We start from the raw sequence: 18,126 nt of genomic DNA on the forward strand, positions 1-18,126 counted from the left end.
AAAATCATATGAGCAAGAAGGTGGATAGATAGATAGATAGATAGATAGATAGATAGATAGATAGATAGATAGATAGATAGAAAAAAACAATACAGCTGAAGAGGCTGATGGACATTTAAAAAAATGTATCACCCCATCCTCCAACTGCATATCAAAAGAAATATAATAATAATGATAATTGAAATAGATAGGTAGATAATAGATAGATAGATAGATAGATAGATAGATAGATAGATAGATAGATAGATAGATAGATAGATAGATAGATAGATAGATAGATAGAAAAAAAAAAACAAAAACAAGTGCAAAATAGAGAAAATAAAATAATGGAAAATGCTTATGTGAGCAGAACAGATACAAATAATATAAATACTTTTCAACTTTATTTGGTTTGTACAACGTCAAACAAAACTACGAAGGAAAAACAGAAAATGGATACATGCATATTTTAACCTACAAGAGGTTGAAATTCATTACGGCATCCTGAGTGTTCGTCAATGCACTTCATCAAAGTAAACAAAAACAAAATATTCCTACTGCACGTGAATGCAGCATGACGCGAGGGGCTCATGCAGATTCTGATTGGGCTGCTGACGTTCTCAGAAAAACAGGTTACGCCATATTGTCAGTTTCCGATGCGAGCGCTAACGTTACATTCCTGCAAAAATGACAAAATAGTAAGTGTCATCTCATTTTAAAACCTTCTAACATTTTCTCTGATAACACGCTTGCTTCGAATACAATGATATGTTTGGTGTTAGACGCTAACACGATGATTCAGCTTCCGTCGCTAGCTGTTAGCTTAGCTTAGCATAGCTGTGCTAGCTGATTTTGTGAGTGGAGCTGCTCTGTGGCGCTGTGGTGCTCCTCATCTACCTGTTCCCACTTATGTCTGTATTTTGCAGGCTGACTTTATCGACAGCAGACGCTAAGATGGCGCACACAGGGGCAATGGAAGACGCACTCGTGGATGATGGCTCTGCCCAGCAGGGGTCTGGTATCTGCCTGCGAAGTCGACCATGCTCCAGCGAGAGAGACGGTCAGGTACGAGCTGTCAAAGCTGCTCTTCAGTCCAGGTTGGGGCCCTACGAGCGCGTCCTGACCTACCTGCAGTCCGTCCTAGTGTGGGAGAGACCCCTACAGTGTGTGCTTCTCTATACTGTAGTCAACGTTGTGTTTTGGTGAGTTTTAGCTCAAACTTTTAGCAAATTAACTGCAAACCCGCTCTGTTTCCTCTGTGTTTCTGTGTTATAGCAACCGACATTCAGACAATGCAAGACTGTCTGGTCGTTGGGTGAGAGCCAGTTTGACCGCAAGCAGCTGGTGCTTTTACACCATGCAAATGTTTCACCTGTCATTTCAAGACATGACAGATGGCTGGCTAGTGGCTCTATTTATAGACACACTCCACAAACACTTCTGCCTTTATTGTTGCTCATAATTGAACTGTTTTCTCAATAATGAAAACGGCTTGTTGATGGGGGCTATCGTCATTAACAATTTCACTATTGCTGCTTGAGTGTGTGAGGCTGTAAATAAGGGTGAATCTGCAATTCACAGGTCACTGTGTTGTCAGTTCACGAGTGATTGGAAATCAGTTTTTAGTGGATGTATTGGTATTTATATTGGCCTACAGAGGGCTATAGATCACAGCCAACTTGTGAGAAAGTTGGAAAAGTATGGGATAAGAGGTATATCTTAGTCATGGTTAAAAGCGAGCTAATTATAATAGAAAGTATTGTTTGCAAAGTGCAAATGAATGACACTGTGTAAGGACTTAGGAAGGTCACTTGTGGAGTACCTCAGGAATCTGTAATTAGGCCAAAACTCTACATACTGTCTGTGCATCAATAATATTTGCAATGTTACTGATTTTAATAAAATGTATCTTTGCAGACAATTTAAATGTACTTTGCTGTGGGGGAAAAAATGAAAGACATTTTATATGCTACTGAAAGGAAGTTGGACAATATAAAGAAAATTAATCATTTCTGGAAATTGAATTAAAAACCTTTGTTGTTGGAATTGAAAGGCTTTTTGAGACAAATTTTTTAGGGGTTGTGATGGATCATGAATTAACCGAGAAAATATAATGATTATATTGAAAGAAAAATTTCAAAGTCAATAGGATGCATTTGACTATTAAATTAAAGGTCTTGTATATAATTTGACTATTTCAATATGTTTCTGTTTTACCATGTAAAATTATATTCACTCAGCCCTTCACTAAGAAACTATGTACACAAGAAAATCATATTTAGAAAAGAGAAACCAATAGGAGAAAATGTAGGAGTAGGACAAGATTTGTCTAAATTAGGTGACCTTAATATTGTTTTAGGGCAAGAATTACTGACCTGGGAAACAGAGAGGGGAAGCCAGCCTGGCTTGCGGAGCTCAGGCATTCAGCCTTTATTTGATCAGACCACTGGGCATGTTAGGCCACTCTGTCCTGTTCCCTCTTACTTGTGCTTCAACACACACTCAGTTGCACGGGCTAGTTTCTGCCCAAAGATGTGCACTCATGATCAAATACATGAAGCGACTGATGATGGCAAGTAACATAGAGATGGGGAGGCAATATGGGCAACCTTAATTTATGCCTGTAGGTCACTGAGGTCGTCCTGACTTTTACTACTTAAACTTAAAGCACCAAGTGGAAAACAGATATTGCGTAGTAAATAAACATGCAATTTAAGTGAGTTAAAGCATTTGTACTTGGGTCCATTTTATTGTTTTGTTTGAATTCATAGCACATGGCTACAGATTATTGGGTTCATGTTGTGCTATGGTTTACGCTTACGTTTGCATTTGATGTTTTTAACTGACTGTAGCTACTAATTGCACTGCCACCCCAAATACCAACATACCTCGCTCTGCCAACAAACTCTTTGTTAGGTTAATCTCTAACTGCTGATTGGCAGAATCCTGTAACATTGTTGTTTGTTGTCAACAAATTTGGAGGTCTTGTGATCTGAAAGTTGAGCAGTACTTGGGGACTTCAATTGTTGTGGCTGAAGAAAGTGAAAGTTGACAACACAATGCTCAAAAATGTAAACCACCTAAAACAACACCTGTGCTTTCACAGTCTATCTGAGGCTTGAACATTGTTTAGAAAATATAACATCCTTTTTTATTGTATTGTTATTTTAATAACTAGCGGGTTTAACATACACCAGAGGGTAGGATAACAGCCTCTTTTCTTAGCTCTGATTAAAGGGTCGTAACTCAAGGTTTTTATGGTTTTATGAACCAGAACAAGTTCTTGAATTGTATAACTTTGTTTATCAGTTACTCATGGGGTAACAGGCGTCTGCTCATGTGTTTGCTCTGGTTTTATTCCCCTCCAGGTTCTTCGCCCTGACCTCACTGCGCCTGCTGTTCCTGCTGGCTTCTGGTCTGGCTATAGTTGTCTGTGTTGATACCTGGAAAAATAAGATCTGGCCTGAGATTGGAGGTATAAGTTGCTCTCTATAGGGGCCCTTTATGTCTCTCTAGCAGACTCTGACATGTTCTGTACTTTTCATTTATATTCCTTCTGTCTTGCATTGACTGTACTTTAGATATCCCCCAGTTTATTGTGATTGCAACAAATATACTTTGTCAGAATAGATATGCCATCAGTCAGCAGCCCTACACTCTGGACTTTGTAAGTGACCTGTATTACATCTGGGACAGATAATCTCCCTAGCCTGTTTTTGGACTTATGTTACATACCAAGTGTGCAAAGAGTAGAAACAAGCAGAGATTACTACGGTTACATGCACATCAATATGACCCCATTATTCCGAGTATGACAATATTCTGAATATTATACAGTCATGTAACCAGCATACTCCGTTAAAATAGTCGGAATCAGGCCAATTTCCAAATTTAGCATCATTTTTTAATTAAGACGTGGGATATGCTGGTATAATGCAGGATTTAGGAGCTTTGTTTTTGCTTGTATGCAGCCAATTTGGAATAAGTGTCTCAGCTGGAGTTTTTACTACAGCTTGGGACACACAGCCTCTCGTCTGTTTATGCATTGTCATGGATACGCTGTACACAAACCAACTTAACATCAGTTATGGGGTTGAGATGCATGCAAAAGGAAATCTCACATTTCTGGTTGGAAGGAGAAACACACCTGCTTTTAAACTTTATGAAAGACTTGGATATCAACAGGTATTTGGATAGCACTGATCTTTTCAAAAAGGTGAAAGAAGGAAAGAGGGAGTCCCACAAGTCTCTCATTTGAACGAAACTGTGAAAAAAATCCTTTTGATGAGAAAATGAGAAGCAGCTCCACCTGTTCTACTTTTCCATATTTTGTTGCAATAAAAGGGATTTTACAGCACAATGATCAGAGTATGCATGGCTGCATTGATTTAAAATAAAGGCAAAAACCAGACTATTCTGTACATTTAAATGTACTCACTGTTCTCGCTCTCTCTCTCTCTCTCTCTCTCTCTCTCTCTCTCCACAGTCAGAAACTTGGATGAATCAGAAAATGAAAGGTTTGTTACTATAGCTTCCAACAAGTGGTCTTTTAAAGATAATGCCAACAACCGTAATAACAAAGGTGTTAATAATATCCTCTTTTTGTCTAGCTGGGGTCTGGTGCAGCCTGACATCCTCAGTGTGCCTGAACTTTGCCACCACATCGCTGAGGCCTGGGTCAGCGGAGCAGTCCTCGCATCCAGTGTGGTGCAATACAAACAACAAAACCCTGGCAAGGTGAGGACCACAGTATGGAAACGCGCCCTTTGAATTGTGTACAAATGTACAATGTTGGTGCAAAAATCCAAATCTCAAGTATTTTAGAAAACGTCCAGGAAAATCTGGCTAATTATTTTTTCACATCTCATTTTTCTCAAACTTGGAACCATAATCCATCCCAAATTATAATTTGGTTTCTTGTTACTAAAAGCAAATCTTATCCAGCCCTATTCAGATTGTAAGCATTGGATACATGCACCATAGTCAGAATGGATTGTAGGTTCTGACTTGTTTTGTTCCTCTGTGGAAGTTCTGCATCCTGACCTGTGGAGTGTTCACCTGCCTCGCTGTGGTTGGACGCTACATTCCTGGAGTGGTGCTCTCCTACTCTGCTGGTGAGTCCTAACTACAGATCCAGGCTCCTGCACAGAACCACGTTAGCAGGGAAACTCAGCCTGACCTGTCCTATTAAAAATACATTGGGGGTGAAACCAGATCTGTGGGGCCCTGGTACCAGGGCCTGTCGTGTGAGGTGATTAAAGCCGGGAGGAGACACACAAGCAAGGAGTGAGTGAGGGAGGGAAGGGAGCCAGGGTGAAAGCTAAGGAGGTCAGACTGAGACCAGGCTAATCTGCTCACCTCCAACCAGTGTTGGCTGGAGCGCCGGGGAGGTAAGAGCTGCCAATGAGCTCTACTCTGACGTCTGACACAATCCACAGCAGCTCTGTGTTAACTCCCTGCTGCTCCCTCGTCCTCACCTTGTCTGCATTTCTGCTGAAGCTAACACAGACTTTTGTCGACTCGACTGAAACGAAAACAGCTTTTGTCTCACAGTGTGTACCAAACAACCCCAACAGAGTTCCCTCCTTCTTTATAATTACTATTATTCTTTTCCTCTCCACCAGTGTGGGCTACTCTTCTGGCTCCTCTGGGGGCCTATCACAGGGTTTTTCAGCATGTATGCGTGAAGCTGGAGCCGGTCCTGCAGCGACTGGACTTCAGTGTTTGTGGATACATGATGTCAAAGCCCATTGATAACCAGTGTAAGTAGTACAGTATTTTACTCTTCTTTTTTTTTTTGACAATTTTAGATAGTTAAAACTTTCTGCATGCTGATCTGACACTACAAATTAAATTAAGGTAAAGTTAAGGCCACATTTGAACTTTAAACAAATACATGTAACTTTAAGATAACTTTCACCGCTGCCAGTGTTTTTCTTCTAAGGGTCAGTGTTCATACAACACTTCAACACGGTACTTGTTCCTACTGCATAAGACTGCTAATTTTTAACCAGGATCTCTTTAATTTGGGCTGAAATCTCAGATTGTTAATGATTTAGCGCCCTCTGGTGGCACAACCAGATTTGTTAAACCAGTGTTTCTCAAACCAGGCTATGGGTACCCCAAGGGGTACTTGTCCTGTAAAAAATATTGGTCATGCATAATGCACTGTAAAAACAATGTAAAATGTAAGTTCAACAAGCCACATTTTAGATCTTTCTGTTTTCAGTGCAGGTGTTGACTGCTGTAAATTGTCAAGTGCCGTGACACAAACAATCCTATTTTTCTTTGTTCATTGTGTATTTCCACCAAAAATGTTTTGTGCTAGTGAAGGGCTACTATTTTTAAAACGTTTAAGAGCCACTGTTTTGAGCTGGTCACATGCTCCGTTTGTTACAAAATGTAAAAATGTTGTCCTTGTTCTCTGCAGTCCTGCGGAGGCCTATCCGTGGTGCAGCCTCAGGGGAAGACAGTGATAGCGAGGAGGAGTTGGCTGCTTTCTGCCCAACGGTAAGTCTATTTGAACTCCAAAGTCTCCTGATATTTTAATTAATCTGTTGATGACTCTGTTGACATTTGTGTTCGTGAACATCTTAGTTTCTGTTCTTTGCTGAAATTCACCAGTAGCCTGTCTCACTGTTCTTTATAATGCGGGACATCAGAAAATTGTTTGCCAAGGTGTTCTTTATATTGTGCTCTCAAATAATAATTGTTACTTAAAGTAACTTAAACATTAATTTAACACATTCATTAAATACCTTTAGCTTTTTATTGCAGCACAGTGTTATTAACAGTGTAACAGTAGCACATCGGAGCAACTTCCTGTCAGGGTTAAGAATTTCACATAATGTGCTGTCTCTGTCATGTGCCTGCGTGGTTTTGCCTCTGTGTGTGTGTGTGTGTGTGTGTGGTAAACCATACAGAAGGTATGAGCGCAAAAAGAGAGAGAACAACCACACAAGTCAAACTTTATTTGTGGAGCACATACAAAGCACAAACAAACCACAGTTGACTTAAGTGCTGAACAGGCACAAAACATCAAATCTGATGAGTGCAGAACTTAACGGAGTAGAACAGAAAAGGTTTGCAAACTCTTTACAAAAGAGAGCAAAAGAGTAAATGTCTTTAAACAGACAATACAACTTTGAAAATGTTAAACCTTCACAATCTGCTGTCTCTTCTAGTTTGATGATGCTGTTGTTGCGAAGGAACTTGCATTGACCGACTCTGAGCACTCTGACGCTGAAGTTTCCTACACTGATAATGGAACATTTAACATATCACGTGGCCAGACCCCGCTCACAGAGGGCTCTGAGGGTAAGTATGCAGATGTCAAAGATTTTTTATTCCTTTATTTGTCTCGTTTATTCTCATCCCTCACTGCATCCCTGTCTTAATTTTGGTCAGATCTTGACAGACACAGTGATGCTGAGGAATCTTTTGCTCAAGACCTCCCAGACTTCCCCTCCATAAACCCCGATGCCACTCTGATGGATGATGATGATGACACGAGCATAGGTCTGCCTAGTCTGGGTATGTCTGGGCTGACTAGTCATCGGGCTTCAGTGCTGGATGTAGATTCACATCTGGACTCAGATCAGGAGGATCTGGATGCCGAACTTTCTCTCAGCGGCCTGCCACCTGCTTCTGATTTCTCTGGAGAATTGGCCGGAGTCATTGCCAGCAACATGATCCAGGCAGCGCTGGCCGGGGCGCTGCAACCTCGGCCTCCCGCTTCTCAGCGCAGAGAGGGCCCCCCAAGAGCCGGGGCTCACAGAAGTTACCGAAAGCAGTCCAGCTCAGAGCTGGACACAGACTTGGATGGAGAGGATTTTGAAATGCTGGATCAGTCTGAACTGAGCCAGATGGATCCCCTCGGAGGAGGAGGAGGAGGGGGAAGTAGACGGGGAGAGAGCCAGGGGTCTACCTTCTTGTCCAGCCTGCTGGGTAAACCGCAGTAAAGTGTGCATGTGTGCGTGCGTGTGTGCGTGCATGTGTGAGTGCGTGTGGGTGTAGGTGGGCGCATGTGTCTGTACGCCTGTGTTCAACTTCATGGGCAGTGTTGGTGTTGATGAGCTGTGATTGTGAGAGAGGATTTTTAGGTTCCAGCAGCCCTGCTTCTGATTGGCATCAGTTTATCACTGTGAAGAACTTGTTTCAATCTTTTCAAACTTTTAATTTGAAACCCTGATCATCCAGAAAACCTTTTACTTTGTAGGCTGAGCAATAGGAGGTGCAACAACAAAACATAAAACACATTCAGACATTTAATAAACCAGCATTATAGAACCTCGTTGCAGTCTTGTAAGTATATGCACCCATAAATTACAAGGGTACTTAAGTCAATAACAACAGTGCCCATAAAATCTTTTCTACCTGGAGGTCAAGACATACAGGGCTATTTAACATGGGACCAAATATGACATTCCTGTTGGTTGAGCTGAGCCATGTTACTTTAAAAATAACATTATGGAACAGAATTACATCTTAAATTTTAAAGTTTTCTTTCTTCAGTGAAATAGATGAACAAACTGTTTTTCATCACATTTTATCAAAGAACCAGCAGTTGTTGCTTTCGATAGTCCTCTGCTGTCCTCTGATGTAACATGGCTATGATCTTTTAGGAGATGATATATTTAATGTTACAGGTTTACAGATTTGAATTTACATTTTTTTTTTTAAAACATTTGTCAGCAGTTGTGGATTTGGACAGCAATTCTCATTTATTAGCAATAATATATGGATAAAAGTTTCCGTTCTCTGTATGATTTTATTTTATTTTTTAATTTTATGCTGTCTAACATCTTCATACATTTTTTGAGCCTCTTTTCTTGAGAGTGTCACATTACAGTCTTAAGTTCTCTGACCTGGAGGAACACTTGATGTTATGTTTGTTGTTCATCGTATTTCTCGTATTTCTCGAACTCGTGCCCCAGGGGGAGGTCTGTTTCTTTTTTCTGTGTGAGTAAGTTCAGAATATTTTTCCATTTTCCTGCCCTTTAATACAGCTCAGTAACATATTGTGTCCATGTTTAATACCTTGAATGAGCCCTCAGCTATGTGTGTCCAGAAGTGATATTTAAGCAAATTTCTTTGTATCTTCTATCATCCTTGTATTTCATGTAGTTGAGTCATACTGAACTTTTTAAGAGAAAAATCAAATATTCTTCAGTTCATAGATCTTTTACTATTTTAATGGGGAAACAAGTTTACATCAAAATTGGGTAAAGAAAGTTATCCTAATATCCTTTTACAAAAAAAGTGTTAGTATGTAAAGGTTTAAAGTGGCTTTTGTTTGCAGGTCAGCCTGATTTTATTTGATGGACAAACCATGTCAGTATGTCAAAACTTAGCTGTGGAAAAAGCACTTAAAACTTAAATGAGCCACAGTTGAGATTTATTGAAATAAAATATATCAAGAGTCTAAAAATGCTGGGGTTTTAATAGAGGGGGGAAAACTCTTTAACTGTGTTATTTTGAGAGGAAAATCATAGCTGCAATAGATTTAGCACAATAGAAAAACTGCTGGATCCACATTCATTGAGTTGGTATAGAAAAAGTGTGCACTGATAAGAAATTGCTGGGAGTTTTAGGCTGAAAACAGGATTAGTTTTTATTAGTTTTTTTACTTGGTTTGGCCACCTCATTTAACCAGAGTGTTGCTCATTGCTGCTCCATGAAGAGTCAGTTCCTCAGTATGAGTGATCTGTAATCAGTTTGATAATGTAATGTGCATAGTAGTGTATTTTCTTCTCTGTAACTGGTTTTGATATGTTTTGATGTGCAAATCATATTGAATAAAATGTTTGCAAATAAGTCTTTTCAGGCTGTTATTTCATGTGTAAGGAGGTGAAAGATGTTCAGTAATATTAGATGGTGAATGAAGCTCTTTCTAAAGTCTCTGATTTGAGACAAAAATCGACAAATCGACCCATGCATTAAAATGACTCCGAAACCATGGAAAAACATCCTAAAGGAAACGATTCACTATTCAACACACATACATATATGTGATATTATCAGATATGTTTCTGTATTGCCATACAGATGATATTTGTTTGCATTTCATTTCCAACATAATCTCCCACATAACAAAATATATTTGTATTATTTATCAAAATGTTTAGACTTTAGACTGCTTTAGACCATGTAAGTCCAGTGTATGATTTTGTGGCATATTGAGGTGAGGTTGCAGAACTGAAACTTTTCCCATGTGCCAAGTCTACATTAGAACAACATGGATTCCATAGAGGAGGACCTGCTCTGTGTGTAGACAAAAATGGCTCATTCTAAGGTATCAAAAAACACAAATATAAAATGTTAGGAATAATAAATACGATTTCTGCCAACAGAAGCCCTGAACACACTGGACCTTTAAGTGGTTCTGAGATCAGAAAAAAAAGAGAGGTCTCACCCGGCTCTTCTTTCTGAATATCACACACTCAAACAACAGAGCCAATTTATAAATAAAGATTAATTATTACAGGGCAATGAAATACAGTAATAATGCAAGCGCAGTTGATATGCAGATGTATTTTTTTGTTGTTGTTGTTTGTTCATTTGAAGCAAACGTTTTCCACACAACTGTCGTAGAGCAGGGGAGACATTTCTCACAGTGTGAAGCATCTTAATGAATAAACGATCTTTTCCGTGACGTACATCTCGCGCGAAACTCGGTTTGTGAAGCTGAAGCATACATCCATGAGCTGAAGTGAGTGAAGAAATAAGCTATGAGTAAGAAGGATAACGGTAAGAACGAGCTTTATGTCAAGATGTTCTGACTGTCGCAAGTTAACAGTTGTATCTTGAACTCGTGTCGAGCGAACGATGCTTGTTTGATTTCACAGATGACGAAGCTATCAGCTAACGTTAGCCAGGTTACGTAGCCCTACTGCAACGGTTAGCATGATGAGCTAGCTCTCAAAACTATGCGAGTCTTTTAAAAATACAGCATTTTTACAACATGATATGATGATGTGACGATGTCTTAAAGCAGCGTATGAGGGATGTTTTACTATTATCTTCCGTAAAATACACCTTCATCAGTTCACCGGTGTCTCAAGTTTACTAAAAAGGTAAGTAGTAGGTACCAGGTGTTTTTCCTAATGGAAAACCAACGTAGAGGAGAGTAGAGCCGGTACCATGTCCTGGAAAAGAACCATAGGATCTAAAACAAAGACGGCACAAGTTACAACATTAAATATCGGTACAAAAGTAAGGACTAGGGAATGATCAAAGTACTCCAAGGCATTTCTTACTCACGACTCTTCAATTTCAACATATGGGGATATGTTGTCCAAAGTCTGTAATACCTTTATTGTGAAGAAACATGATTTAAAAATCACAACATAATTGAGAGGTTTGTGGCCCTTACATTGAAAATTATATGTAGCTGGTGAATCTGAAAATTAACTCTGCCATGTATGGTTTTATGTCTTCTGAGAATTTTACCTCTCATCCACATCACTTTCTAACATATTGAAAAGATGTGTTTGATACTCTTTTTCCTTGGTTGACAATTTGTCAGTTTATTTATGAATCATCTTGTTCTACGTCAGTTAAAATTAAGAAGGCGGCAGATTGGCTACCTAAACAGGCAAATCTGTTCACCTTTATATCCTTTCTATATTATTTTGAGATTTCAAGAAATAAGTTGTTGAATATCATTGTAATACTTGTCAATTTTTATTTTCAATAGAAGCCTATTATGAAGAATGAAGAAAAAAGTTTAAATAAAAATAAATGGGAGATTCTCAGATTATCTAACACCTGGAATACACAAATATGATTGTCTAATGTAAGTGATGCATACCCTATATGTATATTTATGTGTTAATATAAAAAGTGGATTAATGCAGTTTAAAAGATAAAAAAGACCATACAAATTTAGCTGTCAGTTCGAGCTTTGTTTGAGGTTTATTTGGAATGATCCCATATGTTCCCATTCTCCTGCTGTCATCTGCAGGCGCGACTGTCATTCTTGCGTATCTGAATGAGAAGAACAGACCCTACAGTGCTCAGGATGTGTTTTGCAATTTACAAAAGCAGCATGGATTGGGCAAAACGGTAAGAACAATCAATCATATCAAGCACAAACACAGACACACACATGCACACATGAACATGGATTAAAAAAGTAAGACTTTGTAATTTAGTAGTTATTGATCTAAGTTTGATTATTGATCTAAGTTTTCTGTTAAAACTATCTTCAATAAAATGGTAAGAGGAAGGTAAAAAGTACAGGAGTGTCACTTAAAAGCTCAATAAAATGTGCTGTCACTTTAGTACAAAGGTAGCATATCATGACATTTTTTGCAGATGATTGAGTGTGTGTGTGTGTGTGTGTGTGTGTGTGTGGCTCTCATTTAATGATTGATTTCATTGTGATTCACCAGGCAGTGGTCAAAGCCATGGAGCTGCTCGCTCTAGAGGGCAAGATAAAGGAGAAAACATATGGCAAGCAAAAGATTTATTTTGCTGATCAGGTTAGTCTGTTCCTTTGAAATATAGTATTGTATGCAATGGAAGTAATTTAATTCAGTGTAATTTAATTAATTTAATTTGATTTGATTTGATTTGATTTGATTTAACGTCTTGCCCAATCAACCAGATGGGAAATGAATAATAAATCTACCTTGTACCTTGTACCTAAACTGCTTTTTAGAATAGAGATGCATGATAATATTGGCATGTCATTGGTATCGGCAGACATTGGTTGAAATATTTTTCTTATCTTACACAATGAATAAAAATTACATACACTGAAAGTGTATTTCATTTCTCCATCTGCTGGTGGGCCATCATGATAGGAGTATGCATAATATGATGTTAAATCCACTACAGAAGAGACTTGATGATAATTAAAGTTAGACTGGGAAGATAAGTGGATATATCAATATTGGTATCGCCCATCGGCCAAATGAGTTGTTATATATCAAATATCGGGTAAAAAAAAATCCAATATTGTGCATCCCTATTTTGAAATAATCCTCTACTTCTCACCTTCTTTGCAGTCCCAGTTCAAAGATGTGAACGATGCAGACCTGAAGGCGATGGACTCTCAGATCTCTCAGCTCAGCGCAGAAGTGCAGTCCCTCACCCAGAGTTGCAGACAGCTTGATGCAGGTGTAGTAAACTTATCTTTACATGAGCATTTTGCACAGTTTTAGGCCTGAGTAAGCAGGTTGCGTGCGACTTCTCCTCCAGCTTAAAGGACATGTTTTTGTTGTATTGCATTATGACGGGGGACGTTGTGTTCATTTGTGTGAAATCTCTACTTACAGAGCTGAAGGAGCTCAGCAGCTCCCTGACAACAGAGGAAATGATGTCAGAAATCAAAGAGCTGAAAGCGGAGTGTTCAGGGTACAGGGCGCGCGTGGAAAAGATAAAGTCGGCCACAAATCACGTCACACCAGAAGAAAAAGAGAAGGTTGAGGATGCAATCATGTTTTCTAATAAGCAGAACATCTTAGACACCGAGTGAATAGTGCTGTTTTTTTCTGGTTGTTAATCATCATAATGTTTTGATTTACAGGTTTACAAAGAGCAGAATGTTTACGTCAAAGAGTGGAAAAAAAGGAAGAGACTGGTAATATATTTGCATATAAATATATTTTGATTGCATACTATACGATGACTTTCTTATGACATACTCAAACATTTTTATGACGTACTATACTCTGGCTTTTTATGACATTTTTTTATGGCATACTATACTATGGCTTTTTTTAAATTACATTTTTGTGACATACTCGACTAAGTCTTTTTAATAATTTTTTTATAGCATACGAAACGATAACTTTTCAATTTTTTTTTAATGACAAAGAAAACCATAACTTCTTTATTTAATGTTTTTTGTGACATACACTACTATGATTTTTTTATGGCTCACTTTACTATGACTTTTAAACAAATATTTTGTGGCATATGATACTAGGACTTTTTAATAACTTTTTTGGGACATGCTATACTATGACTTTTAAAATGAATTTTATGACATACAATACTATGCCTTTTTAAAGCAAAATTTTTGTAACATAAGGGACTATGACTATTTTAATAACTTTTTTGGGACATGCTATACTATGACTTTTAAAATGAATTTTATGACATGCTATACTATGACTTTTTTAATGACATTTTTTGTGACAAACAATACCATTTTTGTAAGTATTTATGACATGCTATACTATGACTTTTTCATTACATTTTAAAACATGCAATACAATGACATTTTTAATAAAATTTTGTTATGATTTTGTTTTTTTATTAGGCTTCAGACATGATCAATGCAATCCTGGAGGGGTATCCAAAGAGCAAAAAGCATTTCTTGGTAAGTGAAACATGTTCATGAAATCCACTTTCTAGTAATTAATTTAATGCCACCTTTGTGTGTTTCACCTCTGTGCTAGTTTTTTTTTTATGTTCCCACTACTAATGACTAATATCAATGGTGTTTCCCTCACAGGAAGAAGTTGGAGTGGAGACTGATGAGGACTGTAAGGTGGTTGTTCCAAGTACTTGAAAGAATAGGAAATGCTCGTTCATCCACTTCATTAATATAAGCCAGTGCAGTGCCTAGCAAAGAAATTAGATTATTCATCAGAGCGGTCTGAGCCACAGCACATTTGTTATTTAAATCTTTTCTCTTGAACAAAGAGTACATCCTTAATGAAAGTATATTTATACAAAAATAACTGTCATTACAAGACACTAGGACTTTGTGGCATCATTGGACAACAGCCCTGACAGAGGCTTGTGGCCGGATTTCTTCCCCTTTTTAAAGCAATATAACTAATCCTGAGCCTTTGATTAATATGTCAACAATTTAGTCATTATAGCTTTGAGAGCTGGGTTCTTTGTTCATATATCCTCAAGTTCATATTGCTGACATGTTGTTTTAAAAAAAAAACTGTGGATAAAAGAACCACAATGTACAATGTATCACCTTCAGGTATTATGGGGGGTTGTCTTGTTTTATACCTCCCCTTTGTTAATTATCTTTTGTACTGCTTCTTCACTCAGTATTGCTTTCAAATTATTAAATGTTCATGAATCACTTTTGATGCTTTCTTCAACATATTAATGTCTTCCTCGACTGTCTTAAAATAATTAAGATATTTTCAAGGGTTAATTAGCTGCAGAGATCGGATTTGTCCATTTCTGCTGCACATCATTTCCATTTCACTTGGTGTGTAGCAAAAAGGAAATGCATTCAATATGTCATTACCTAGGTTGACAGCACTCTTTGGATAGTGATATACAGTAGATGGCTATTTAAAACACGGTACTCAAAAATGAACATCTCCCTTTTATCAAAGCCACAACAATAAAGTAAACTAAAATATACATGCCATGTGTATGATGGATTTTATTTATTGAGATCCTGGAAACTGTGAAAGCCAACACAACAACATTTTTATGTCTAAAAATCTAAGAATGGAAAAAAATTAATTTAGTACAACAGCTGTAAGTCTCGTCTTGTTGGTAATTTTACCATCTACAAAAAAGTCATAGTATAGTATTTAATCCAAAATAGCAGAGAAAAGTCATTGTATAGTATGTAATTCAAAATAGAAATAAAAAGTCATAGGATAGTATGTTGTCTAAAAATATCAAAAAAGAACAGTATAGTATCTCACCCAAAATAGCATTTATAAGTCATAATATAGTATGTTGTTCACAATGGCAATAAAAGTCATGGAACAGTATGTCATCCAAAATAGCATAAAGGAGTGATAGTGCATAATGTCGTACAAAGGAGCATTAAAATTCATAGAATAGCATGTTGTCCAAAAAATCATTAAAAGGGCGTAGTACACTAGCGTTACATTAAGTGATAGCATTGTAACCCAGGTCCAATTCACAAAGTGTCACTGTGTGCCTTTTACCTGTCTGATCTCGTGCGAAAAATATCGCGAGGCTAGGGTGACCAATCAGAGCAACCACAGGGCTTTAACCGATTTAAGTAAAATACATCCATGGCTTTAAGCAGCACTAGCAACAGCAGACTTCCCTATAATACATGGATTGATGCAGCCTGCCAGCTTGGCAATAGAAGAAGAGGAAGACGATTAATTTGATGACGGGCTGGCTTTCTGAGGGTGGACGTGAGAGCACAGTGGTCCTGCTATGGGTAAATAATATTAGACTGTTTACTAACGTTATTCACATTCAATGCTTTCAAACATGCAATGCATAGACTGTCTCTTGTTACAGATCTCATATGTCCCTGGACGTGGTGCCACTGCACAGAGAGAGTGAGAGAAAACAGAATCCTGAAATTGGTGAGTTGTGATAGTGCTATCGTTGTTAGCATGTTGCTATTGTCGATTTAGCCCTGGCGGTGGTCTGAGTACCGCGGCAAACAAATGCAGTGAACAACTTTGACTCTAGAATACAGCTGAGTGCTACCACAGCGTTTAATTATCTAATTATCTTATTTAATTATTATTATTATTATTTGCAGAGATGGAAAGTGCCTACATCCACAGACTACTTTTTGTTAGTTTGAGGTTTAATCAGACTTTTGATGGAATTATTTAGAAACACCAGGGAGCATCGCTCCATGTCTGATCCAACTGCTCATCCTGAGCTCTCATTATTATTACCAGCGGCACATGTAATGTTTTTGGGACCTGGAGCCACAGGCACATTACCTTATTTTCACCCTTTGTCTAACCGTGAATGTTGGCAAGCTGTTGGCAGCTAAAGGAGAAGTAGGCCTACTCAAAAGTTGTTGTTTTTTCCTGAATAAAATGATTAATAGCACAGACGTTTCACAGTAGATTCACAGAAGTTGAAGTCAGAGTCCTGCAGTCAGGAGAGGTCGGCCTATTATCAGCACATGCTTAAATTTACCTGAAGTTTGTTTAAGATGGAGCTTTTAATTTCTATATAATGCTGGAAAGTTTAATGAATAATAATAAATCATATGTTTATTACAAATAACATTGACGTTATGCTGATCCGTAACGCAATGTTTTGCTATAAAACGTGTATCTATACTGTATATATTTCAATCATGTTGATTGTTTAAATAAATGTTCTGTGACAGTATGATATTTTATATTTTGTTTGTTGATTATTGTTTGGAAGTAGCACAGCTGTGAGTTATTGGGGAGTCTTTTGTTATTGGAAACAGAGGCATGTATATTAAAGCTGACCTCATCTGTTTCTAACAGGCCTGTTTTCTTTTTGCACAAAGAAACCGTGAAGGCGAGCTGCAGGAAACCGAAGAACCATCGATGAACCGAACCAGCCGCTTCCGCCTTTGTGGTAGGATGTGCCCTAACTGAGGGTTTGCGCCCCTCACTCTGCACTTGTTCAATCCCCCACCTACACAATCACACATATATACACACACACACACACACACACACACACAAGAACACACACACTTTCCTTAGCCCAACCTCTTTCCCCTCTTTTTTTTGTTGTTGGATTGACTGACTTCTTTATTTTTGGACTTTGTACCCTGGATGTGGACGGCTGATTTCTGGTGCTGGAAGGGAGTTGAACTGAAGGGTTGTGATGTGGATTTTCGTAATGTAACTAATTAACGTGATATACAGTGTATGTGGAGGGAGCATAAGTTAATTTAATCACTGGTGTAAAAGTAATTGTTCTTGTAGACTGGTTTAAAGACGTGGCCATACTTTTCATATGTTGAGCTCAATTGCTTTTGTTTTGTGTTTTTGTTGTTTCTGTTGTTGTTGTTTAATACATGGTACCTTTTCATCACACTTTCTGTGTACAGGGTTTTCATTTAATTCTGCCTTCAGTCTACAAGTTCCTCCTGTTAAGTCCTTAGAGTTAGAGTTATTCCACTCTACTTGTCCTGTAACTGTTAGCGCGTTGACCTTGCTACAATTCTATATCGTCCAAAACGGCATAAAAAAGTCATAGTATGATATATTGTCCAAAAACTCATCAAAAAGTCAAATAGAAAAAGGAAGTCATAATATAGTATGTCATCAGAAACAGAACAAAAAAGTCATAGTATTGTAGGTTGTCAAATAACGCATAATAAGGAATAGCATAGTTTGTTGTGAGGAATACAACAAAAACATGATAGCATAGCATGTTATCTTACATAGCATAAAAAACTCTATATAGTATGTCATTCAGTAAACTCTGTATAGTATG

The 18,126-nt window shown here is 37.9% G+C and overlaps 2 protein-coding genes across 2 annotated transcripts; both read left to right on the top strand.

The window, feature by feature from the left end:
- The first annotated feature begins 591 nt into the window (after nt 1–591).
- On the top strand, nt 592–9,795 carry retreg3 (reticulophagy regulator family member 3). Its single transcript, XM_042505569.1, has 10 exons — nt 592–677; nt 906–1,181; nt 3,348–3,454; nt 4,466–4,496; nt 4,590–4,716; nt 5,009–5,093; nt 5,604–5,741; nt 6,410–6,489; nt 7,164–7,296; nt 7,387–9,795. Exons 2-10 carry the CDS (start codon nt 934–936, stop codon nt 7,938–7,940), a joined length of 1,503 nt encoding a protein of 500 aa, XP_042361503.1. The 5' UTR covers nt 592–677; nt 906–933; the 3' UTR covers nt 7,941–9,795.
- An 861-nt stretch (nt 9,796–10,656) lies between these two features.
- Nucleotides 10,657–14,995, top strand: LOC121957141 (PSMC3 interacting protein). Its single transcript, XM_042505664.1, has 8 exons — nt 10,657–10,728; nt 11,945–12,045; nt 12,375–12,464; nt 12,993–13,104; nt 13,263–13,408; nt 13,514–13,567; nt 14,252–14,311; nt 14,447–14,995. The coding sequence occupies exons 1-8, from the start codon at nt 10,710–10,712 to the stop codon at nt 14,501–14,503; spliced, it is 639 nt and encodes a 212-aa protein (XP_042361598.1). The 5' UTR covers nt 10,657–10,709; the 3' UTR covers nt 14,504–14,995.
- Nucleotides 14,996–18,126: the final 3,131 nt, after the last annotated feature.

The sequence above is a fragment of the Plectropomus leopardus genome, chromosome 17 (genome assembly GCF_008729295.1).
Source record: "Plectropomus leopardus isolate mb chromosome 17, YSFRI_Pleo_2.0, whole genome shotgun sequence".
NCBI lineage: Eukaryota > Metazoa > Chordata > Actinopteri > Perciformes > Serranidae > Plectropomus > Plectropomus leopardus.

Coding starts and splice junctions, on each gene's coding strand:
- retreg3 (XM_042505569.1), top strand. CDS start 934: ATGGCGCACACAGGGGCAATGGAAGACGCACTCGTGGATGATGGCTCT. Junction 4,497..4,589: donor GATGAATCAGAAAATGAAAG/GTTTGTTACTAT, acceptor CTTTTTGTCTAG/CTGGGGTCTGGTGCAGCCTG. Junction 4,717..5,008: donor AACAACAAAACCCTGGCAAG/GTGAGGACCACA, acceptor CCTCTGTGGAAG/TTCTGCATCCTGACCTGTGG.
- LOC121957141 (XM_042505664.1), top strand. Junction 13,409..13,513: donor CACCAGAAGAAAAAGAGAAG/GTTGAGGATGCA, acceptor TTTGATTTACAG/GTTTACAAAGAGCAGAATGT. Junction 13,568..14,251: donor GGAAAAAAAGGAAGAGACTG/GTAATATATTTG, acceptor TTTTTTTATTAG/GCTTCAGACATGATCAATGC.